Here is a 24,941-nt window from a genome sequence, read left to right on the forward strand (position 1 = left end):
CGGGACACCCGGAGGACAAAGTCCATAAACACTGAACTACTCCCTTTACAAGGAGGGAAGGCAACGGTCCCCTAGGGGAGGGGGGGAGAGAAGCCTAGCCGCCCACCTAGCGAGAGGGGGAGCATGGGGTAGGATCACGTGATATGGAGCAGCAGGGCTACCAACTGACGATCCCCAACCAGACAGATCAAACGGAGTAATAGCACAATATTCATTATAATAGTAATAGCGCTGATAATATAAAATAAACACATAAAAATTTTTGGGCAAGGCATGCAACATAATAATTAAATCACAAAAGACACACCTGATGGCTTAAAAAATAACATTGCCGCCTAGCACGAAGGTCGGCAGCCATAACGATACGTAAATGATATCGGCCCAAAAATTGAACCACGAGGGTTCTAAACGCTAAATAATGAATATCCATAATAACAAATAAAATTTAATAATAAAAATAATACATATAGTAACACCGCGAGTGAAACTAAAAGCTCTCAAAACAGGAGTACCAACTGTAAATGGAATCAAGCAAGATCGGTATGAACGAAGAGAATAAACTCCTATAATTCAAATATTAAACGATCTAGGTTGCTCAAAACACAGCTTGGTACTTAACTTAGACGGTGTCTCCAGGGAAACCGACGAAGAAGCCATAATCCAAAGAAAATAAGCGAAAAAACGAGAGCACAACAAAAAAGCGGGTTACACACAAAACGTGCTAAAAGGAGTTGAGTTCTGAGCGGATGCATTGTTAGTAGTACCGAGTGAGGTTGAACGGCTCTCCTCTATTGGGGTTTCTGTCGTGGATAAATCTAAATAGTGCGGGACCTCTGGATTATACGCCCAATTTTATACCGACACCAATAGGTGAGCGAGCTAGTTAACCTAGCACTCCTTTACATTTTTTCTCTGGTATATTTAGCAGTAAATTACCTAAGAATAAGTGCTAAATGGAGCTTATTCACTGGGCGGCACAGGTTCGAGCCCAGAAAGAGATTCTACTGAATATTTAATGGTTAAGTCTTATGTATTTTTTATATTTTATTTCAGTTTTCTACAAAATGATGCCACTCAAAAAGAGGTTCTCATTCGGTATATCTGATAAAGCAAATTCACTGAAAAGAAGATAGCAGAAAACAGAAGCTCATAGGAATTTACGGAGGGGAACAAATGTAAGAAGAATGGCAGCTAGATGTGAGACACTGGATAAAGAACAAAAAAAAACTCATAAAAGTAGAATGACAGCTAACCAAAAAGCAGAAAATGAAGAGCACATGGATTTAAGACGGAACACTGATGCAAGCAGAATGTCAAGTATATGTGAGGCAGAAGACGAAGAGCAGATGAATTTAAGAAGGACCACTAATGCAAGCAGAATGGCAGCTAAACGTTAAGCAGAAGACGAAGAGCAGGTGAATTTGAGAAGGAACACTAATACAAGCAGAATGGCAGCTAAACGTGGAGCTGAAGATGAAACGCAGAGGAATTTAAAAAGATACACCAATGCAAGCAAAATGTCAGCTAGACGTGAAGCAGAGGATGAAAAGCAGATGAATTTATGAAGGAACACTAGTGCAAGCAGAATGGCAGCTAGACGTAAAGCAGAAGCCGACGAGCGGATGAATTTAAAAAGGAACACTATTGCAAATGGAATGGCAAGCAAAATAAGAAGAGCAGATGAATTTGAGAAGGAACACCAATACAAGCAGAATGGCAGCTAGACGGGAAGCCGAAGATGAAGAGCAGAGGAATTTAAGAAGGTACACCAATGCAAGCAGAATGATACCACCCAAACAGAGATTCAACAGAATGGTTAAATCATGTATTTTTATATTTTTTCAGTTTTCTACAAAATGATGCCACCCAAAAAGAGGTTCTCATTCGGTATATCTGATAAAGCAAATTCAGTGAAAAGAAAAAGATCGCAGGAAACAGAAGAGCAGAGGAATTTACGGAGGAGAACAAATGCAAGAAGAATGGCTGCTAGGTGTGAGACACAGCATGAAAAAGAAAAAAACTCATGTAAGTAGAATGGCAGCTAACCATAAAGCAGAAAATGAAGAGCAGATAGATTTAAGAAGGAATACTGGTGCAAGTAGAATGGCAGCTAGATGTGAGGCAGAAGACGAGTAGATGAATTTGTGAAGGAATACTAATAAAAACAGAAGGGCAGGTAGACATGAAGCCAAAGATAAAGAACATAGGAATTTAAGAAGGAGCACCAATGCAAGCAGAATGTCAGCTCAACGTGAAGCAGAAGACAAAAAGCAGATGAATTTAAGAAGGAACACTAATGCAAGCAGAATGTCAGCTAGACGTGAAGCAGAAAACGAAGAGCAGATGACTTTAAGAAGGAACACTAATGCAAACAGAATGGCAACTAGACATGAAGCAGAAAACGAAGAGCAGATGACTTTAAGAAGGAACACTAATGCAAACAGAATGGCAACTAGACGTGAAGCACAGGATGAAGACTGAAGAAATTCTCGTGTTGAAAATAATCAACAAAGAATAGCAGTTATAAAAAATCAGGAATCAAGAAATCAAAGAATAACTCAACTTCAGGATAACCAACAAGAATAACTGTCCATCAAAACCAAGAATCCTAGGAAGGAGCTGAGAATAGTTGCCATATTGATAGAGTCATGCATGCAGAAGCAAGAGCATGTCCTTTTAATGTTGTACAATAGTGTGTCTTGGTGCCTTCACTTATAATCCAAGATGCCCCTATGAAACCGAAAACATAGTACAAATTGGCCTAATTTCACAACAATGTAAATTGCTGTGATGCTTAGAAATGGAAGAATGTACCTCCTGGATTGTATTGGAGTGGAGGAAAAATTAGACTGACTTTGTTAGTTGAACCTCCTGAATATCTGAAAAAAAACTTCTCAATGGAATAGCCTACCATTCAAAATTTTTTCCTGAAAACACACTACAATACAATAATGTTTTCCAGATGGCTTCATTTGGAGCAGAATTTGTGAATGAGTTGGGATTTATGCTCACATTTAAAATCCAAGGGCAAATATACCTGGGTAACCCTGCTGTGATTTTTGAAAGAGAAGGAAACTAGAACCTACTTGTTGCTAGTGTTGAAGATTCTATGCCAATATCTTTGGAATGGGATTGCATCAACTTCATACGTTACGGATTGCGGTACCTAGAAAAAATCAAGATTCTTGAGTTCACACATCCTGAGTTCTACTGACACTTCTCAAAAGGACAGTGGGTTGTTCATGATTGTCCAAACTGGTGTTTTGCTGTCGTAGATGATATGAAAGTGGAAAAAACCATTCAGCGTGTGTCAAAGGGCCCCAGGAGGTCACTACGTTTTTGGAGTCACAGAAAATGCTAGTGCTGTAGCAGAGTGAACTATTGTACCATGAAATTGGGTGTATTACTAACGTCCTCAGTACTCTCACTACTGATTACACTTAGAATGCCATCTCCAGCATGCACTGAATACCACTTGTCATCACACATTTAACAAGAATGTATCAAAACTGTTCGACTTAGTATAGGAGCATAAAAAATTCCTTATTCATTGATGGTCAATGTGTCTGTGCCACTGCACAACCTCCTTAAAAATCAGGCTGTTCACAAAGAGGTTGCTGTGCGTCTGCTCAAGTGTATTGAGTGTTGAAAATGTCTATTGCTCATACAAGAACAGGTTTGTTGAAAAGAGCAAGAAAATTAATACAACCATATCAAGACATAAGCTACCACATTTCACAGACCAACCACAGAAGACACCAGCAACTATTCTAATGGAAGGGGGCATTTCATCCAAGGATGTGGCACAGACATAAAGGAACATGAACATTGTAAAAGAGAGGGGGATGAATCTCTGTCAAATTCTTTCTTATCCAGGAATGAAGGCCATATTCAGTTCACAGAAACGGGAGATCTGAATCTTTTCCGTGATCCTACCTTTCTCACCAAAAACGAGCTGCCCACCAAAAGGTGGGGTCCTTGGAGAATCTGCCCTCTGAAGGAAGATGTCTCTCTATGTCCAGTAGAGTGTCTTAAGGTCTATCTTCAAAGAACTTCAGACTTCAAGGATGGACAGCTCTTCCTAGGCGAAACCTCAGGATCAAAATTATCCCTAAAACAACTGAGGGCTAAACTCACCTACTTTATTCGGAGAGCGGATCCTGACAGTACACCAGCAGGTCACGATCCAATAAAAGTTGCTTCTTCGTTGAACTTCTTTCAACATATGTACTTTGATAGGCTCCGCTCATATACGGGGTGGAAATCATCTAGAGTCTTCTATAAACATTATGCGAAGCAAGTGCACGAGATAAAACACTTTGTGGTGGCGGCAGGTAGTGTCATAAAACCTGTCGTCTAGTGCTGCGATGAACAGTGGACTGTTTTGGGACTCAACAGTGTATCGGGTGAATAGGTGTTAGCACCCTCGAGTGTAATACCTTCTAGTGAAAATCACTATGGTGATTTATGGACTGTTCTATATAGGTGCAGAATCTAACCAATAACACCAGTGTCGTGCGAACATTTGTACACAGTGTTGAAGCATATCCAACATCTAAGTGAAACTGAACAAATTAACTTCACATTATTGAGCGGCATTTTAACAAATGAATTGATATATGTATATTCTTCCCTTACAGGTTAAAAATATTTATATATATAACCATGATGTTCATATATGCAGGCTAGATTCCTTCTCAGGATACATTATTATTATTTTGTTTTGCTTATGAAAATAAAAAAGAAAAATGTATCTGCGTCCTATTTTATCCTCAGTAATAAAATAAAAGATTCCAGAGTTTTTCTATTTTCCCTAAATAGATACATTGATAGTAATGATTTCCAAGGCACAACCAGGTAATCTCAAAAGAAGTTTCCCTCATGTTCCTACAGATATACAAACTTTGAATCCTTATAGTCGAAGTCGACAATTTCCCTGCAGAGGGTAGGAAGCCTCAAGTTAGTTCCAAACTTAGTGGATATGATAAACAACGGTAATGTCATATATAAAGGTCTAGGAGACCATATAAGGAACTTATTCAAAGTAAAGGCACTTATACAAACCCACAGATATGGTACTTTCAAGTGAAAAATGTATTTTTGGGTGAGATAGCCATGTCGTCCTGATGGACCCACCCTTCTTTCTTAAAAAGACTAGGAATGATAGGCCGTAGTAGTACAGGGAGGGGTCCACCGGGTACCTTGATAACGACTCCCCTTTCATTCGCCACTCTTCCCCCTCAAAGAGTTAAACCTATTCGGGGTGAAGATTGCTATGTGTCGTATCAAAAAATATATCCCCTGACATTATGCAATATCCTTAAAGATATATTAAGGATACTTGCGCCAGGAGTTAGAATTCTAGAGACCTACGGTTAATTCTCTGGGAGTATCACTGTAACAAATATCCCTTAGAAAGCTACCTAAAGGAACCTTCCATCAGGACGACATGGCTATCTCACCCAAAAATAGATTTTTCACTTTGCTCAAAATCCATTTTATTTCCCTTTTTGTGGAATGGGAGTATCCACATCTCTTCCCACTCTTTAGGGGTACACGTTTTCGTCTATTTCTCTTAGGATCAACGTCAGACTTTCTGTTATTTCTTTTCCCATTATTTTTATCATACATACATATACCAAGGCACTTCCCCCAATTTTGGGGGGTAGCCGACATCAACAAAGAAACAAAAACAAAAAGGGGACCTCTACTCTCTACGTTCCTCCCAGCCTAACAAGGGACTCAACCGAGTTCAGCTGGTACTGCTAGAGTGTCACAGCCCACCCTCCTACATTATCCACCACAGATGAAGCTTCATAATGCTGAATCCCCTACTGCTGCTACCTCCGCGGTCATCTCTTTCAGGCTTTTAACGATGGCTTCTACTTCTTGATAAGTTATTTTCTGTTCTCTGCTTGATCTCACTGTCGGTTTTTGACAGCCATTCAACAAAAACGTTGTTGATTTCTTCTGACAAGATCTCTTTTCCCCTCTGAGGATTATCTAGCTTACATAAATCTCTGTAGAATTGCTCATATTCTTTATTTATTTCTTCAACTTCCTCTATTATTTCTCCATCCTTTCCTCTGATGGCTCTACATTTACTAGTGTATTTTTCTATCAACTTTCTTTTTGAATTCCTGGAAAGCTGTGCTGTTCATTCCTCCTTTTGCTTTGATCTCCTCCACTTCCTTGACTATTCTCAAACGTTCCACTTTTTGTTTCTCTTCTCGTATGTATGAGTCTATAAGGTACTCCTGTAATTTAGTTCTTCTCTTGAACTCATTTTTTTTTCCTTTCTAAGATTAATCCATTTTTCTTTATGCCCCCTTTGGTTGCAGGGGCATAACAATTACAATAGTGCCAACGTATTGCTACGTGTCGTAAGAGGCGACTAAAAGGGTCGGGATGAAGGGACTGGGAACCCCCTCTCCTGTATCTTATATTCCTGTGAGACATCAATGAGGTGGAGCTGAGGGGAGGGTTACTGCTACGCGCACTCTAGTTTTGGGGTGTCTGAATGTGCATGGATGTAGTACAGTAGGGAGTAAAAGATGTGAGATTGGAAGTATGTTTAGGAAGAGAAGGATGGATATATTGGCTTTGTGTGAGACAAAGGTAAAAGGGAACGGTGAAGTGATGTTTGGAGAAGTGACGGTAGAGTATCTGGGATTGAAAGGGGAAGAGCAAGAGAGAGTGTGGCTTTATTGCTGAATGAATGGATGACAGGTAAAGTAGTGGAATGGAAGGATATATCATTTAGGTTAATGTGGGTAAGGGTTAGGTTGGGTAGGGAATGTTGGGCTTTTGTTAGTGCGTATGGGCCAGGTTTTGAGAAAATTGAAGAAGAGTGGAATGAATTAACTAGGTGTGTAGAAGGATTGAGTAGAAGGAATTAATGTAGTTGTCATGGGTCACTTAAATGTTAGAGTGGACGCTGGAGAGGTAGAAGGTGTCATTGAGAAATATGGCGTACCAGGTGAAAATGAGAGTGGTGAGATACTGGTAGATATGTGTGTTGAGCAAGAGATGGTTATAAGTTCTATTTTTTTTTTCAAAAAGAAAGATAATAACAAGTATACATGGGTAAGAGTGGCAAATGAAAGTAGTGGAAGGGGCATTAATGGATTATGTGTTGATAACTAGAAGAATGTTTGGAAGATTGAAAGACTTGCACGTGTTTAGGGGTATGGATAACGATGTCTGATAATTTTTTGGTGGAAGGAAAATTATCTGTAGCAAAATAGTGGGGGAATAGAGTTGGGGGGATGTAAAAGGGAGGTAGTGTAGGTTGAAGACTTAATAAAACCCGAGGTGAAAAGTGAATATCAAGAAAGGTTGGAAATGGCATATGACCGTAGAAGTGAGAGAAACTGGCAATTTAGTGGAGTGGAAGTAAAAGAAATTTTGTTGAGATTGCAAGTGATGTGTGTGGCAAGATGATTATTGGAGACAGCATGAGGAAAGGGTATTGAATGGTGGAATGAAGGAGAGAAGATAAAAGTGGAAGAGAAAAAGAGGACACTTGAAGAATGGCTGCATAGTAATAGCGTTGAGAAGTATGAAAGATATAGAGAGAAAAATGTGAAAGTAAAACATAGGTAGCTGAGGCAAAGAAAGCGGCTGACTGGAGATGGGGTCATATATTGGGTCTTTCATATGAAGAGAATAAGAAGTTTTGTAAAGAAGTGAAGAGAGTAAGGATGGGTGGTTCAGGAATTGAAGAGACAGTGAAAGATGGAAATGGAAGGTTGATAAAAGGAGAGGAGGTAAGGAAAGGTGGTCAGAATATTTGGAAAGTTTACTGAATGTTGAGGATAACAGGGAGGCAGATATAATTGCTATTGTATGTGTTAAGGTGCCTGTGATGGGAGATGAGAATGAGAGAGAGATTACAAGAAAGGAAGTGAGGAGAACACTAGTTGAAACAATAGTAGGAAAAGCACTTGGTATGGATGGTGTGAGAGCTGAGATGTTAAAGGAAGGGGTATGACTGTACTTGAATGGTTGGTGAGATTGTTTAATATGTGTTTAATTTTGTAAATGGTACTAGTAAACTGGTTGTTTGCATGTATTGTACCTTTTGTGTAACTTTAACCATTTTTCCTCTGCAGCTTTTTATTATAAGGTCCATTCCTTCTATTCGGTCTCTTTGTCTATCTCTTTTAGCATATTCCCTTAAATTATTTTCATCTGTCCTGAAGTATTTTTTCTTCTTCCCATCTTCCTTTATTATAGGTTTTATTCTGACCAATCTTGAATTCCAGTTCTATAGTTATCATATTATGATCCAAGATATCAAAGTTTGATTTTTCATGGTCTATATTCATTTCCCTAACGTTTTTGTACATTTGTTCATTTACTAGCACGTCGTCTATTACACCTTTTTTGTTGCAATGTTTCCCAAGTGTGGACCCCTTTACATCTTAAATCTCCATTCAATAATACTAACCCATGATCATGCATCCAATCTAAAATTATTTCCCAATTCCTGTCTAAATTTTGGTAACCTAGAAATTCTACATGCCCATTAAAGTTCCCTAATAGCATTAATGTCTCTCCATTTAGATTTTTCATAATTGTTTTCACATTCCTGTTTTATTGTTTGGTCCATACTCGTGTCTTCTTCAGTTGCCCTGTTGAAAAATAGGCCAATAATAATTTAAAGGTATGATTGTAAGCATTTCACCTGACGCACATTGTCTTTACTTTTAGTTTCTATCTTTTCCAATTCTAGACTATCTCTAATTCTATAAAGTATCATTAAACCCCCTCCTTTCTTATCATTCATAGTCCTCATTTTTCGCATTTTAAGATCATTACTTAAGTTTAATCTATGCAACTTTTGGTGTGTTTTTGCTAGGCAAAAAGAAAAAAAAAGTTTTTTTTATATCTAATTTCTTTTTAACTTCTACCAGTTTTTGTTTTGTTAAGCAACAGATAAATCTTAAAGTTTTCTATTATTTTATTGTTATTTTTTTTCTTTTTTCCTTATAATCGCTCTGGCGAAAATTTTCCCTTTTGTGTAAATTTCCTTTTTTATGTACATTTTGTCTCTAATGTGTACCCCTTCTCTCTCTCTCTCTCTCTCTCTCTCTCTCTCTCTCTCTCTCTCTCTCTCTCTCTCTCTCTCTCTCTCTCTCTCTCTCTTCGTTAGGTCTGGTGCTATGAAGATTTTACTCTTCCTTGTTTCCTGACAATTTCTTGGATTTTTTTGGTTTTCCTATTATTGGCCACTTTTCCTTTTACTTTTCATTTTTACTAATTTAGTACTGGCCTAGGTTTTTTCTTTGGTTTTTGCTGTCTTAGCTATCAGTCGCCCGATTTCCTATTTCTAAACTACCCAACCAACCAAATTATTTCCATTACTTCAACTCCTCTCTCGTTTTGTTTTTCCTTCTTTCTGGTACTGCCTCTATCCCCACTAGCTAGCAGTGGGATTGTTATGCCTTGCTAGAAGTCTCATGGTTAGTTTTTCAGCTAGCATTGATTTAAAATCTCAAGATAGAGACGACTGACGAAATCTAACCGAGGCCCTTTGCGTCAATGGGCGTAGGATGACTTTAACTTCAGTTACCCCTTTATTATCTTTGAACAGCCGTTCACATCTAGCCTTATCCTTACGCTATCTTTCCTCTGTGAATTCCACAACATTGTATACCACCAAATTCTCATATAGTTGTAGTGTGGCCACAATCATAGTATTGTGGTAGCAAATACATTAAAGGTTGATTGTGGTGGTAAGCGACGAGGAACCAGGAATGAAGAGAAGTAATGTGAAAAGGTCGAAAATGAATTACATATTTTCCTTTTAAAGAAGGGATAACTAAAAGAAAATAAAAGATATGCAAATGGAAATTAAATTAAAAGAAATAGACTAAAACTAAAAGAAGAAATTGAATGATGTGCCGATAAAGAGGCAAAATCTCCATCCAAACATAACTCGACCTTCAATGTTTCGCGGTAATATTATTATTTACATCAAGTTGCAAATCCAGTACTATCGTAACTTTAGATTTTAATATTAATGCAGTCACTGTTCGTGTTTTTTAATTAATTTAACATTTGAATGATCACTCAGGGGTACTACCTCTAGGATATCCAAGGTAATATAAAAAATACTTAAGAATGTAATGGTTTTGTGTGTTATTGCGTCAGGTTGCATTAGTATAGTTAATCTTTAGGTTTCATTGTACAAACTATTTATATTATTATTATTACTAGCCAAGCTACAACCCTAGTCGGTTAAGCAAGATGCTATGGTATAAGCCCAAGTGCTCCAATAGGGAAAATAGTCCAGTGAGGAAAGGAAATAAGGAAATAAATAAATGAGCACAAATTAATAATTCATTCTAAAAAGAGTAGCAACTTCAAAACAGATATGTCTTATATAAACTATTAACAACATCAAAACATATGTCATATAAACTAAAAACAACGTCAAAACATATGTCATATAAAACGGTGGGTGAGATAGCCATGACGTCCTGATGGAAATCATATACAGTATACCCTTAGGAAGCTACTGAAGGAACCTTCCATCAGCACGTCATGGCTTGAGCCCAAAAAACGGATTTTGAGTGAAGCGAAAAATCTATTTTTGGGTGAGATAGCCATGACGTCCTGATGGAAGGTTCATCAGCACGTCATGGGTTGAGCCCAAAAACTACTAACAACATCAAAACATATGTCATATATAAACTATTAACAACGTCAAAACAGATGTCATACAAATTGCCGCTATTATACATACACCCCCTTTATTCTAATTGGCATTTAACTTTTAGATAAAGTTGGTAGTCATATCATGGTTCTATTTTGGGTACTGTTAAGTTACTGTAATTTATCGCTGAATACACTATCCATTTTGCTTATTTGATGATAAGCATCTCTATTCCTTTTGCATAAATATATGATATTTAATTTCTAGCTAAATACATGTGCCATATATTTTTCCTACTTGATAAAGGTAATTTTTTATTGTATTACAGGGTGAGATTTCGAACAGAAAATATATGTTTTCCTATAGTAAATAACGTGATTTAACCGAGTTTGCTGTTCATTTCAATCGTAAACAAACAGATCAACCAATTCGGCTAACTTTAAGTTGCACGGGGTCACTTCTCTTACTAATGTACTGCGAAAGATAGCATTATCAACGTTACCAATAATACAGTGATACCAACGTTGACGTATGGTACACAGAGTTACCAACGGCACGCTGACATTACTAACGATAGCAATGATAGATATTTCCATTCAAATTTTAAATAATTTCTCCATATAAGTTTTACCCAATATATAAAAAGTACAAAAAGGGCACAGAACCTAACAAACCCACCTAACCTAGCCTAGTAGTATGACAGGTCACAAAATAACATTTGATCTACATCGGACGTTGGCAGCACTGGTTACTGTATTTTTTCATGACACAATCTTTGCAACAGCGCCTCCAAAGTTTATTCAGATATACTGTTTTGTATTTTCCTCCGGTTATTATAATTTCAAGAAGGTAATGAATAGAGAAGAAAAGGCTTGTTTTACGTTTATATATCGATTCCCCAGTATGTTTTCCCCACCCAAAACCCCGAGTTCCCACTGGGGGTCCCCCATTATCGAAGGATATAGATGTATATATATTTCTGAAACTATTCATTTGCGACGGGAACGAGTGTCATTTTCGAAGAGAGCGTAATTTTTTCTATAAGAAAGTAGTTGTTTTCCTAGGTTACATCGCCCTGTAATACTGTACACTACAATGAAACCTTGATATCTTGTGTTTTATGCATTTCTAACCTTGATTATTGGGCAAACCACCAGTTCATGAGTTTATGGCCCCCTTAAATAAAGACAATTATGGGGGACACCAGTGGGGAAACCTGGTTTTTTTTGGGTGGGGATATGTCATAAACGAGTGAGTTTCAGAAATAATAACGGTCAGAAATACAAAATAACCAGTTGGAAAAATATAAGGTTCATGTAAGTGGCTGAAAACAGGCCAACATGATTATTTATTACTTTTGAAATTTGTTAGAGGGTACAGAACCTAACAAACCCACCTAACCTAACCTATTAGTTCCCAGGTCACAAACCCTAGCTGGGGCAAGCCCCCGAGACCCCATTTTCCAGGTCAAAACTCCTAACCAGTGGGCAAGCCCCCCTGGATCCCCCTTCCCAGGTCACAACCGCTAGCCAGATCATCCTTCTTCCCAGGTCACAAACTAAATTAGAAATAATTCCTTACCTTGTGATTGACAAAAATTTTATTTGTTCCAACACAGATACTTACCTCGAAACACTTTCTTAGGAGTCACTGGTGGCTCCTCTCTAACGACCAGAGTTTTGCGTAGTTTACCCTACTCCCATTCTCTAAGTGACCTGGTAGCGGAAGAGAACGTGACCTGGGGCAATGCCCGAGGTTGGCCATGAGGCTACGCTCTCGACCTAGGCAGTATGTTTTCTGGTCGTGTCGTGTTCACACACACCACTCCTCAGTTCTCTGTGCGACCCCCTTTGTTTGATTACCACGTGCTTCCCACATGGTCTTGATTCTTTAGCGAGTGTTCAGTGCCTTTACTACGCTCTTTAGCTTTCACCCCCTGGTGCTTTACTAGTGTTTCAGTGCTTTCCCTTTTTCGCGTTCTTGTGTCTTGCATTCCTTCGTGTTGTGCTATGGAGCATGTTCGCCGTTGTCCTGGGCCTGGAGCCGGTAAGGTGTGGGGCTTTCCTGTCCAAGCCTGAGGTAGACCTGCATACGTTGTGTACCTCGTGCAGGGGCAAAGCCTGTTCTTCGTTGGACACGTCTCCCGAATGTGCGGAATGGAGTGAGGTTCAGTGGGTGAAGTTCGGCACCAAGAAGAAGAAGGCGCCGAAGAGATCACCACGGAAGTCAAGCGTATCTTCCCCCGCGACGTCGGCAGGAGAAGGGGCAGGTAGAGTGTATCCTTCATCCCCTAAACAGTTGGCGCATCCTTCCCTTGAGAGTGTTTGTGCGGGGGAATCTCCTTTTGCTAAGGCGGTGCAGGCGCCTGTAGGTGAGTGTAGTGGGGCTCCGAATGACGTGCCTCTCTCACATAGGGGCCGCGTCGCGACGGAGGACCCCATGTGGTCTAATAATGCTTCGTTTTCTTCGCCAGATCCCTGGGTAATCGTTTCAGGGACATCAGCGACGGAGGGCGCCGTCGGCAGAGAAGCATCCCCGCAGGAGGACCCATTGGCGTGGGACTTACCAAGGACGCCGATGAGGTCCCCACTGGACATCGAGACAAGGACTCAGTGAGGCATTCTCATGCACATCTCGCCCGTCCGCGTGGGTACCAACAAAGCCACCTCTTCAGGATCATCGCCCAATTCCTTCTTCGTCAGGTCTGCGGAGGAGCCCCAAGAAGCCAAAGTCGGGTTCAAGGTCTCGATATTGCGAGGAGACCTACTCCTCGGGACGTGACTCGTCTGATTCCTCGCGCAGGGAACGTCGCAGACGCCAGAGGAGGAAGAGGGATCGATCTGTGCGGAGGAACTCCCCTTCGCGGTCTCCCACACGATCTCGGGGCACGAGAAGCCCCCGCTCCCCTCCATCCAAAAGCAGGAGATTAGTCTCACTGCTAGGGACGTGGGTTTTCGTCCCTAGCAAGAGTACGAAGGCCCTGGCCAGACCCACTAGGGAGACACCTGAGCGGGCGGGAGACAGTCCTCCTAGAAGGGCCTCCACGTGCCTCGCCAGGGAGTCGCCCGATGAGCGGAGGACCGCGTCTTGCAGGCCTAAGTCCCGTCCGAGAGACACTCAATCCGCCCAGCGGAGGGAGTCGTCAGCGAGGATGGGCAGCCTCGACAGGCCTCCCCATCGAGAAGATGCACGAGGACGGGCACCTTCGTCTTCCAGGCCTAGGTCCCGTCCGAGAGACACTCAATCCGCCCAGCGGAGAGAGTCGTCATCGAGGATGGGCAGCCTTGACATGTCCCCCCATCGTGAAGTTACACAAGGACGGGCATCTCCGTCGAGGGCTCTCACGGAGGAGCTCATCTCGCCCAAAAAGCCCTCGTGGAGGAGAGAAGTGCTGGACGACGATGAGAGAATGGGCCGAGGGACCCGTCGACACGAAGGCGCCCGTGGACACGCCTCGCCCCATCGTTCGGAGGAAAGAGAAGGCGAGACGTCGGCGGGGGAGGACTCCGCTTACAGGAGAGTCCTAGACATGATCAGGGGGTACAATGGCTTGGTGGAACCCACCCCTCAGGAAGTGGAAACGTGGACCTCTGGCCTGAATAAGTTCTTCGACGCCCCCACCCAGAAGAAATCCTCTCTCTCCCTACCAGAGGCCAGGAATGTGGGAATCGGTAGGGCCCATATCGATAAAGTTATCGTACGTAATAGCGACTCCTCCAGGGGCTATAGTTCGGCTAAACTGTTACAAGGCCTTCAATCGCAGACGGAGTACTTCTCCTTAGAGGGCACGACGAGTGGCCCCTGCATGACGGCGGAGTCCCTTGACATCCTGTGCCAGGGCGTTTCGGATGAGAAGGCAGCCTCGGCGTCCACATTCTTCTCCCAACCCGAGACAGCTATGATGGAGGAGATGTCCAAGGACCTGGTGAACGTGGCTTCCTGGCTGGATTGGTGGGCCACCACCTTGGTCGGCACCCAGATCCCAACGGACTCAATGGAGCCTGCAAAACGGGAGGCTCTGAACCAGTTGCTGGAGTCGGGTAGCCGAGCACTTAAATTCATGACGTTCTAGTCCTTGGCTCTCTCGGCTAACTGGGTTCTGCGGAGAAGAGACGCCCTACTCAAGAATCTTCCAGTCAAGATCCCCGAAAGGGAAGCTCGGGCATTGAAGTATAGCTCCGTCTGGGGAGAACAACTATTTCCAACAAAGAAGGCGGAGGAAATCATGGAGAAACTGGCCAAGAAGAGGGAACTCTCCGGCCTGAAGCTGCAGGCGGCGCATCGCCCCGCCTTCAGGAGGCCCGTGACGGGAGCGCCTGTGACTATGCGTTCCTTCCCAACCCATGGAAGACGAGAACCTCCATCGGGGCAGTGGCCTCCCTTATCGAATCCCTCCCGAAGGGGATCCTCCTCGGCACCACCCACGTATAGGAACTCCTACTCCTTCTCCAGGAGAAGCTGAGCAGGCCGTTCCTCCCGTAGGAGATAAGATGGGAGGCCCCCCTTCCCTGCCCAAGCCTCAGGTAGGGGGATGCCTCAGTCTAGCATGGCAAGCATGGAAGCTACACGGAGCAGACCCGTGGACAGTCTCAGTTCTGAGAGAGGGCTACAGGATTCCATTCTTGGAACAACCGCCCCCGTTGATCCCAGCGTCCCAGGCGGACTGGTTGGTGTCCAAGGGCCCAGCGAAGAGGGCTGCACTCGGCGAAGAGGTCAACAAGATGTTGCAAAAAGGAGCTCTAGAAGCAGTGGAATTGCCGGGTCCGGGATTCTACATCCGCCTGTTCCTAGTGGAGAAAGCGACGGGAGGTTGGAGGCCAGTAATAGACCTGTCAGCCCTCAACAAATTCATCAAGAAGATGCCCTTCAAGATGGATACACCAAAGACTGTCATGGCATCCTTGAGGGAAGGGGACTTTATGATATCTGTAGATCTCAAGGACGCCTACTTCCAGGTACCCGTCCACCCGTCAAGCAGGAAGTTTCTCCGGGTGAAGTGGGGTGCCCAGGTGTTGCAATTCAAGGCCTTGTGTTTCGGTCTTTCAACAGCCCCCCAGGTATTCACGAGAGTGTTCACGATGGTCTCCGTTTGGGCACACGAACGGGGAATTCGTCTCATCAGATACCTGGACGACTGGCTACTCCTTTCATCCTCAAGGGAAGACTTGAAACTATAAGGCGAAGATCTACGTTTGTGCGAAAACCTGGGCATCATGGTCAACTTGGAGAAGTCACAGCTAACCCCGGCCAACAGGACTACGTACCTGGGAATAGTACTCGACTCGTTACAGGTCAAGGCATTCCCGTCCTCAGACAGACTAGACAACCTGGACCGGGTGCTCTTGCCCTTCCTTTGAGGACAACCCAGAAGAGCGAAGGATTGGCAGAGGTTGGTAGGACACCTGGTGTCCCTGGAGAAGCTGGTTCCCCACGGAAGACAGCACCTGAGGGTGGTTCAGTGGAACCTAAAAGAACAGTGGAACCAGAACAGTTCCATGGACTTAGTAGTGCCGGTCCTGCAGGAGACCAAACGGGCCTTAGAGTGGTGGCAGGATCGCTCACACACCCTGAGAGGGATGCCACTTTCCAACCAACCTCCGGAGCTCCTTCTCTTCACGGACGCATCGAAGGAAGGGTGGGGAGCCCACCTCCGAGAAAGGACCGCAAAGGGAACGTGGACGGAAGAAGAGAAGTCCCTCCACATCAATGTCCTAGAAATGAAGGCAGTCCAGGAAGCCTGCTACCACTTCGAGGAGGACATGAGGGCGAACTCAGTAGCCCTGATGTCAAACAACGCAACCATGGTGGCATACGTGAAGAAGGAGGGGGGACTGAGATCGAAGGAATTGTGCGATCTGGCCCTTCAAATCCTAAGGTGGGCGGAGAAGGAGGATGTCAACCTGACGGCAAGGTTCATTCCGGGGAAGAAGAACGTCCTAGCAGACGGCCTCACCAGGGCTGGGCAAGTAGTAGCGACAGAGTGGTCCCTACACCCACAAGTAGCAAGCCACATTATCCAGATGTCGGGGTCTCCGGTAATGGACCTGTTTGCAACAAGGTGGAACGCTCAACTCCCCGTATTTTGTTCTCCTGCCCCAGACCCGAAGGTGGCAATGGAAGACGCCTTTCAACACAAGTGGGACGGCCTGGACGTGTACGCCTTTCCCCCCTTCTCCTTAATAAGACAAGTCCTCAACAGAGTACGAACAGCAACCAACCTAAGGATGACTTTGGTAGCGCCCTGGTGGCCAGAGAGGGATTGGTTCGCAGACCTAAGGAGTCTCGCCACTCTTCCTCCCTGGCCTCTGCCCGTCAGATCAGACCTACTAAGACAACCTCACTTTCAGCGGTTTCACGGAAACCCGCAAACCATTCGTCTACACGCCTGGAGGTTATCCAACGTCTCCTGAAGAAACAAGGGTACTCTAGCAAAACAGCCAAGAGAATGTCTCTGTACCTGCGGAAATCTTCCGCAGCCGTCTACCAGTCTAAGTGGGCGGTGTTCGTTAAGTGGTGCAGGGACAAGGAGATAGAGCCCTTGGAAGCGTCCGTGCCTATTATAGCAGACTTCATGGTTCATCTCAGGGATAGGTTGGCCATGTCAGTCCTAGCTATTAAGGGAGTTCGGGCGGCCCTGGGTCAAGTCTTCCTTCTCAAGGGCATAGACCTGGGTGCCTCCAGGCACATTTCTATGCTCATTAAGGCTTTCGAGCAAGCCTGCCCCCCTTCCGCTCCTAGAATCCCGAATTGGGATTTAGCGAGAGTTCTAGATATGCTCCGAAAACCGCCTTTCGAACTGTTGAAGGACATGTGGACAAGAACCTCACCCTCAAGACGGTCTTATTGCTAGCGTTGGCTTCAGCTAAGAGAGTAGGCGAAATACACGGGTTGTCATACGAAGTGGAACACTCAAGGGGATGGAAGGAGGTCACCTTAAAGTTTGTCCCCTCCTTCGTGGCCAAGACTCAGAACCCCTCGGTGTGGGACCCTAGGTTTGAGAGTTTTTCTATCCCTGCTATCCCGAACATAGGGAACCAGGAAGACCTGAGACTGTGCCCAGTTAGGGCACTTAGGAAGTACCTCAAGCGAACGGCAAGCACCCGCCCGTCTATTAAGAACCTATTCGTTTCCTGGGGTAAAGCGAAGAAGAGGATATCGAAGAATACAGTTTCGTTCTGGCTCAGGCAGGTGATAATGCGAGCCTACTCAAAAGAGGGACTTCCAACACCAGGGAAGATCAGGGCTCACGATGTTAGGGGCATAAGCACCTCCCTGGCATTCGAGAGAAACATGTCGGTAGCACAAGTGCTCCAAGCGGGAACTTGGTCCAACCAGTCGACCTTCACTGCTCATTACCTTAAAGATTGTACGAGGAAATCCCTGGACGGGTTTTCCATTTGGCCGGTCATCTCAGCCCTTCATGCAATTTAACGGCTCAAGCCCCAGGCTCAATCGCGAAACATAGAGGATCCAGACACAGTAACGGTTTCTATCCCCCTCTCTTCCTCATTTTCTCTCTATTTCTCGTACTAGCAGTCGATTCTAAAAATATCGATCACCGATCAAGTCGCAAGATTCGCCATTATACAACAAGCACAAGGAAGAAAATTGCAGAAGGGTAAGTGTTACCACACTTAATGAGTATTTTGTGTAGTTTATCCTACTGTCCATTGGGGTCTTGGGCTTCGGGCACTCCCTCCTCCTAAGGTGTAAATCTCCTAAGAAAGTGTTTCGAGGTAAGTATCTGTGTTGGAACAAATCACAAATTTTAAGTAATTTGTATTTTTCCTAACATACTTACCGAGAAACACTTTCGGGTTATGGCCCCAAACTGTCCCCGCAGTGCCTTACAGTCCTAGAGTATTGTTCCTTACATAAAACATCCTGCCTAGGTCGAGAGCGTAGCCTCATGGCCGACCTCGGGCATTGCCCCAGGTCACGTTCTCTTCCGCTACCAAGTCACTTAGAGAATGGGAGTAGGGTAAACTACGCAAAACTTTGGTCGTTAGAGAGGAGCCACCAGTGACTCTTAAGAAAGTGTTTCTCGGTAAGTATGTTAGGAAAAATACAAATTACTTAAAATTTGTGATTTTTTGTCTTGGCAAACTTTACAGAAATTTGTTCCGGAACTGACATACAAACCACGCTATTTAATAGGGGTTATTACTTTCGGCGTAGCTGAAATGACAAGCCATTACAATTTTAACGAGGGTTTACTACCCCACCGTAGTTAGCGGGCGGGTAGGGAGGGTAGCTGCTTGTTTACCCCCCCCCCCCACTCACACACACCTGTGCTTGAGCTCACTTTGCTCTCGGCTCGGGTGGTAGTTGGATGTGTCCGCTCTCACCCTCGCCTCTCTGACAGCCATTAATGTGTTTTTGCTTTCCTACAGGTTTGAGTGTGAAGTTGGCCTCTGCGAACATGCGCAAATGTCCTGGATTACCCGACCGCCCTTGTGGTACATTTATGTCGGCAGTCGAGATGGACCCTCACACCCTTTGTCCTTACTCTAGGGGCCAAAGGTGTGATAGTAGTAATAAGTGTGGTGAGTGTAGGGAGTGGTCTACCTCCCAGTGGGAAAGGTTTTCTCGGCGACGGAAGAAGTCCAGGCGCGATATTTCTCCTTCGAAGATTTCTTTGAAAGGAGAAAATCCCAAGGACTCTTCTTCCGTTGCCCAAACTTCCTCCGAAGCTCCCACTTGATCGGTTTCTTTCGAGAGACGGTCGAGTGGTAGCGTAGACTGTGGTTCTGTTTCCCGATCTCGGGGTTCGAGAGATGGCGTTGCCTCCCCTAGCGAGGCAGCTCCACCTCTTCCCCCAGGGGAGGATTTAAATGTTAATGTAACTGATTTATTCCAGCTTTGGTCTTCCTTGGGGCTCAAGGGTTTGCCCTCCAAGGAAGCCTTGATTGACATCATCCGGTTTGGTGCCGCTGTCAAGCAATCGCTGACTTTGGCAGAGGTTGATCCTCTGTCTATTGTCGACGTTGTGGTGTCAGAGGTATCCAATGTGGTATCTCCCAATACCTCTGCAACTTCTCAACCCACAGTAGCTGAAGGCTTAGTTTCTCCCGTTCCTGCTCAACCTACGAGGGAGAAACTAAGTCCAACAGTCTCTCCTGCCGGTGATTCTCCCCCTCGGGGGAGTTCACTCACAGAGACTCCTCTTCGGAGGACTGCTGAAGGTCAGCTTGCTGACCCAACGGCCCCCAGAGGGCATATACGTCGTAAGGCTCGCCTTCCTCTTCGCCGGAGAGGCCTTCCTTCATCTTATAAGTCGGTGAGGAGGCGCCTCTTCGGTTCACCATCGTCGTTGCAGTCCGCCACAGAGGAGCCTCGTCATCGATCTCCGACTGTTCCTGCTACGACCCTGGACCTCTCTGCGGATCGTTCGCGATCCCCTTCGGTGGAAGGTCGTCCTTACAAAGGGCACGCCGACCTTCCACCCGACAGACCTGCTGACCTGCCGTCGCCGTTCCTGGCAGCTGATGCGCTTTATGCGCCAACCAAACCTGTTTTTAAAAAACAGGCACCGGTCCCTTCGGGGCAACAAGGGTGTACACACCAATTAGCGCACACGTCCCTTACGCGCCATGCCAAGCATGCGCGCCAACGTTCTCCTGACCTCATTGAGGTTTCGGAGCTAGCGCGTCAGCGCTCACCTGCTGCTGCTGTTCCTGATATAGCGCGGCAGCGCTCACCTGTGCGCCAGCGCCCACCTGCTGCTGAGGTTCCTGATAAAGCGCGGCAGCGCTCACCTGTGTGCCAGCGCTCTCCTGCGCGCCAGCATTCACCAACGCGCCAGCGCTTGCCTGCGCGCCAACGATCTCCAGCGCGCCCCCGATCTTTGGATCTGGGTGCGGTAGGGAAGTTTAGGACTTCCCCTATTTTCGCCTGCGCGCCATCCCTCGCCAGCGCGCAATCGCGTGCATTCACCTACACGCGCCCACGCCCATCTCCCACAGCAGCTACCCATCGGCAGCCTGATGTGCGCCCACAAGAGGCGCGCCAACGAATGCAGGCTCTGGCTGCCTGCATGCACGCGCCCGACGACATCTTCTGGGGCGCACGGGCTCTTCATCCTGATCCGCGGCGAACATTCACCCTCGCGCGTGCGAGCGCGCAATCAGCTTCCTGCGCACTCTTCTATGTCTCCTGCGCACGCTCCTACATGCCATCGCTCCCCCGCGTGCCCTTGTAATCGCCCTAGCGCGCGCATCAGCAGTCTCCCGCACGCGCCAGCAGTCTCTCCTGCGCGACCCCAAGTATTCCCCATCGCGCGAGCGTCAGCGCGATCATCAATATTCTCCCACGCGCGAGGCTGCAGGACAACTTGTGGCAAGGTCGCCATCGCTGCATCCCCCCCCCCCACAAGCGCAGAACAGCGCGCTCGCCGGTAGGGGGGAAGGTTCCAGAAAGGTCCAGGGACATTTCTTCTTTGTCTTCTTTTTCTTTTCAGGCGAATCCCCTTATGGAAACTCCTCCCAGGGATCGGTCGATCCCTGTCCCTCCAGAGGGAGTGTCTGACAGTGCAGCCATCAGCCAGCAGCCTTGGTTTGGGGCACTGATCAGAGCGGTCACGCAGGCTTTCAAGCCTGTTCTCTCTGAATTGGGCCACAGATCCTTGGCTGCGTCTACTCCCCTGAAGAAAAAAAGAGGAGTTTCGGACGCGGTGTCTTCTCCGAGGACTAAGCTGTCTCTCCTTAATCCTTCGAGGCAGGCCCCCTCCCCCCCCAGACTTTTTCTCCCTCCCCTTCGGACGAGGATAACCCGTCCTCAGGGGAGTAATGTGAGGTGAGATGTTCCCCCATCGCACCAATGAGGGAAACCCCACCTCGCGCTGAAAAGTCTTCTCGGGTAGGGGCGGAGAAGAGCCTACCTCCGTCGTTGTTGGAGTCCTGCATCCCTCCCAGGAGGGAGTCGAAGGACTCCAAGACAGTACCGAAGTCCTCGTCAAGACTTAGAACGGAGCCAGCCAGTCACCCGGAGAACGTCCGCGAGTCTCCCCAAGCAGAGCCTTTGGGGGAGAGGAGACTTCGCTGCTAGTCCATCCGGAGGAGAGCTGCAGGAGTCAGAACATGCATTTTGGCAGGTTCTGACCCTTATGAGGACTCTCAATGGGTTTGCTGACCTAGAGATTCCTCCTCGAGAGGGCAAAGACACAGTCTTGGACTGAGTATTTGGGACTCAAAACCCCTCTAAGGCCAGTGCAGCTTTGACCTGGTCTCAGGGGGTTAAGAGTACCAGGGACAAGATCGCAGTCCAACTCTCTGAGGTAGCCTTCTCCAGCCGATCCAGTGCCGGCAATAAGCTTCTCCCACCTCCTCGTGTGCAGCAGAAGAGGTACTTCGAGATCGTAGAGGAGCCTTGTTTAGCTCTTCCTCTTCAGCATTCTTTGGAAGTGTTTATCAGGGGAGTCCCTCTTAAGAGACTCTCCAACCGGCAGGTCTCATTCTCGGCGACTGAGATCCTTAATCAGGAGAAGGTTACTGTGCCATGCTGGCCACTTCATGGCTGGATATCTGGTTAGGGACCTTAGGTATCCTGATATGTTTGGAGAATTTATCCAAAGAACGTACCAAGAAAGCTATGGAGACCTTTCTACTCTCAGGCACTCACACGATCGAGTTTCTGGCCCACCAAGTCTCGGACTTGTGGGAAAACACCATCCTGAGACGTCGGGATGCGGTGTCTGAGAGGTTCCATCAGAAGGTCCCTAGCATCGAGATAAGCAGGCTCAGACATTCTTCCGTGATGGGAACTAACCTGTTTGAGCCTAAGGACGTGGAGCATGGTGCTGAGAGGTGGAGGAAGTCCCACCAAGACTCCCTCCTACATAGGGCTTTGACATCCAAGCCCTATAAGCCTCCAGCACCCCAGCAGCCCCGTCCTACCAAGACCACGAAACCGACAACGGCAGCGAAGACAGTGGTGTCTAAGCCCTTTCCTGTCAAGGACAGGAAAGGCAAGAAGCCTCCAGGGGAGGAAAGAATCCTAGAGGGAGCAGCCGAGGCCGCAAACGCTAGGATTGGCAGTTCCCCTGCATGTCCACAGGTGGGGGGATACCTTCAAAGTTGCGCAGACAGGTGGCAGCAACCCGGGGCCGATTCCTGGACGATTTCCGTAATCAGTCAGGGATATCGCGTCCCGTTCACAACATCTCGACCTCCCCTGATGACGAATCCAGTGTCATTGAGCTCCCTTGCCATGGGATCAGCAAGGGGGCAGGCCCTTCGGGCAGAAGTCCAGACCATGTTGAAGAAGGGCGCTCACCAGGAGGTCCTCGACGGGTCCCCAGGCTTCTTCAGTTGACTCTTTCTTGTAAAGAAGGCGTCTGGAGGCTGGAGACCAGTCATCGACCTCTCAGCTCTGAACAAGTTTGTCAAGCAAACTCCGTTCAGCATGGAGACCGCAGACACGGTCAGACTTGCAGTGAGACCTCAAGGCTTCATGTGTACACTGGATCTGAAGGACGCGTACTTCCAGATCCCAATCCATCCGACTTCAAGGAAGTACTTAACAACAAGGAGTACCAGTTCAAGGTGCTGTGTTTCGGTCTCTCCACAGCTCCACAGGTTTTCACCAGTGTTCATCCTAATATCGTCGTGGGCACAAAGGATCGGCATCCGTCTCCTCCGTTATCTGGACAACTGGATGATCCTAGCAGACTCGGAGTCATCCCTTCTTCAACACCGAGACAAACTTCTAGGACTTTGCCAGGATCTGGGGATCATGGTAAATCTCGAGAAGGCCTCTCTGCTTCCCACTCAAAGACTGGTATACCTAGGCATGATTATAGACACCAATCTCCACAAAGCCTTTCCATCAGACGACAGGATAGCAAGGCTGAGGAAGGTCGCAAGCCCTTTTCTCAGACGAGAAGAGCTTCCAGCCCAATCATGGTTACGTCTCCTCGGTCACCTCTCATCTTTGGCTCGTCTAGTTCCCAACGGTCGCCTCAGAATGAGATCCCTCCAGTGGCGACTCAAGTCCCGGTGGAATCAAGGTTGCGATTCCCCGGACATCATGATCTCTATGGGACCTGCGGAACGGACGGACCTCCAGTGGTGGGTGACAGACGAGAACCTACGAAGAGGAGTGGATCTTCTTGTCCTCCCCCCGGATTTGATGCTGTTTTCGGATGCCTCAAAGAAAGGGTGGGGAGCCCATGTTCTACACCACAGGACCTCAGGCCTGTGGTCAGAATCAGAAAAGTGCCTCCATATAAATCTTTTAGAGATGAAGGCCGTTTTCTTGGCCCTTCAGCAGTTCCAACAATACTTGGCGGGTCACTCTGTGGTGGTGATGAGCGACAACACCACAGTAGTGGCTTACATCAACAAGCAAGGAGGTACCTTTTCGAAGCAGCTATCCTATCTTGCAGTAGAGATATTGAGATGGACCGAAGTCCACTCGATTCCACTATCGGCACGTTTCATTCCAGGCAAGAGGAATGTGCTCGCCGACAGTCTGAGCAGAGCGTCTCAGATAGTGAGTACCGAGTGGTCTTTGGATCATCTAGTAGCCAACATAGTCCTGACTTTGTGGGGTTCCCCGACTGTGGATCTGTTCGCGACAGCGTTGAACTTTAAGCTTGCACTATACTGCTCCCCAGTCCTGGATCCCAAGGCGCTCTGGCAAGATGCCTTCCAACAACGGTGGGACAACATCGACGTGTACGCCTTTCCCCCGTTCTGTCTGATGAGGAGGGTGCTCAACAAGACCAGAATACCGGTCAATCTTTCAATGACCCTCATAGCTTTGCTATGCCATCACGCGCAATGGTTTCCGGACCTTCTGCAACTCCTAACGGAACTTCCGAGAGAACTCCTTCCACGACACGATCTACTCAGACAACCACATGCCAACATCTTCCACAAAGCCGTAGCTTCGCTACGACTTCACGCCTGGAAACTATCCAGCATCTGCTCGCTGAGAGAGGAGTTTCGCAACAAGTTGCGATTAGGATGTCTGGACATCTGCGAAAATCATCAGCATTTGTCTACCAGGCAAAGTGGAAAGTCTTTTGTGGTTGGTGTCGTGGAAGGGGTATCTCTCCACTCGATGCCACTATTCCAACAATAGCGGAGTTCCTCGTGTATTTGCGTGAAGAAATGTGCCTTTCAGTTTCGGCGGTGAAAGGCTATCGCTCAGCCTTAAGTCTAGCCTTCAGGCTCAAAGGAATGGACATTTCTTCCTCGCTGGAAGTTTCCCTACTCCTAAGAAGTTATGAACTTACCTGCCCTCAGTCGGAAGTGAGACCTCCTCAATGGAACGT

The 24,941-nt window shown here is 46.2% G+C and overlaps 2 protein-coding genes across 2 annotated transcripts in view; both read left to right on the plus strand.

The window, feature by feature from the left end:
- Positions 1–1,184: 1,184 nt before the first annotated feature.
- On the plus strand, positions 1,185–2,481 carry LOC137629302 (uncharacterized protein C05D11.13-like). The gene is made up of 3 exons (XM_068360560.1): positions 1,185–1,323; positions 1,846–2,025; positions 2,177–2,481. Exons 1-3 carry the CDS (start codon positions 1,185–1,187, stop codon positions 2,479–2,481), a joined length of 624 nt encoding a protein of 207 aa, XP_068216661.1.
- A 7,274-nt stretch (positions 2,482–9,755) lies between these two features.
- LOC137629303 (fanconi-associated nuclease 1-like) overlaps positions 9,756–24,941 on the plus strand; it is a 79,292-nt gene continuing 64,106 nt past the window's right edge. The window contains exon 1 of the mRNA XM_068360561.1: positions 9,756–10,106. The gene's annotated coding sequence lies outside the window, so the exon portion shown is untranslated. The remainder of the gene's footprint in view (positions 10,107–24,941) is intronic.

Source organism: Palaemon carinicauda, chromosome 37 (assembly GCF_036898095.1).
Source record: "Palaemon carinicauda isolate YSFRI2023 chromosome 37, ASM3689809v2, whole genome shotgun sequence".
Classification (NCBI taxonomy): Eukaryota; Metazoa; Arthropoda; class Malacostraca; order Decapoda; family Palaemonidae; genus Palaemon; species Palaemon carinicauda.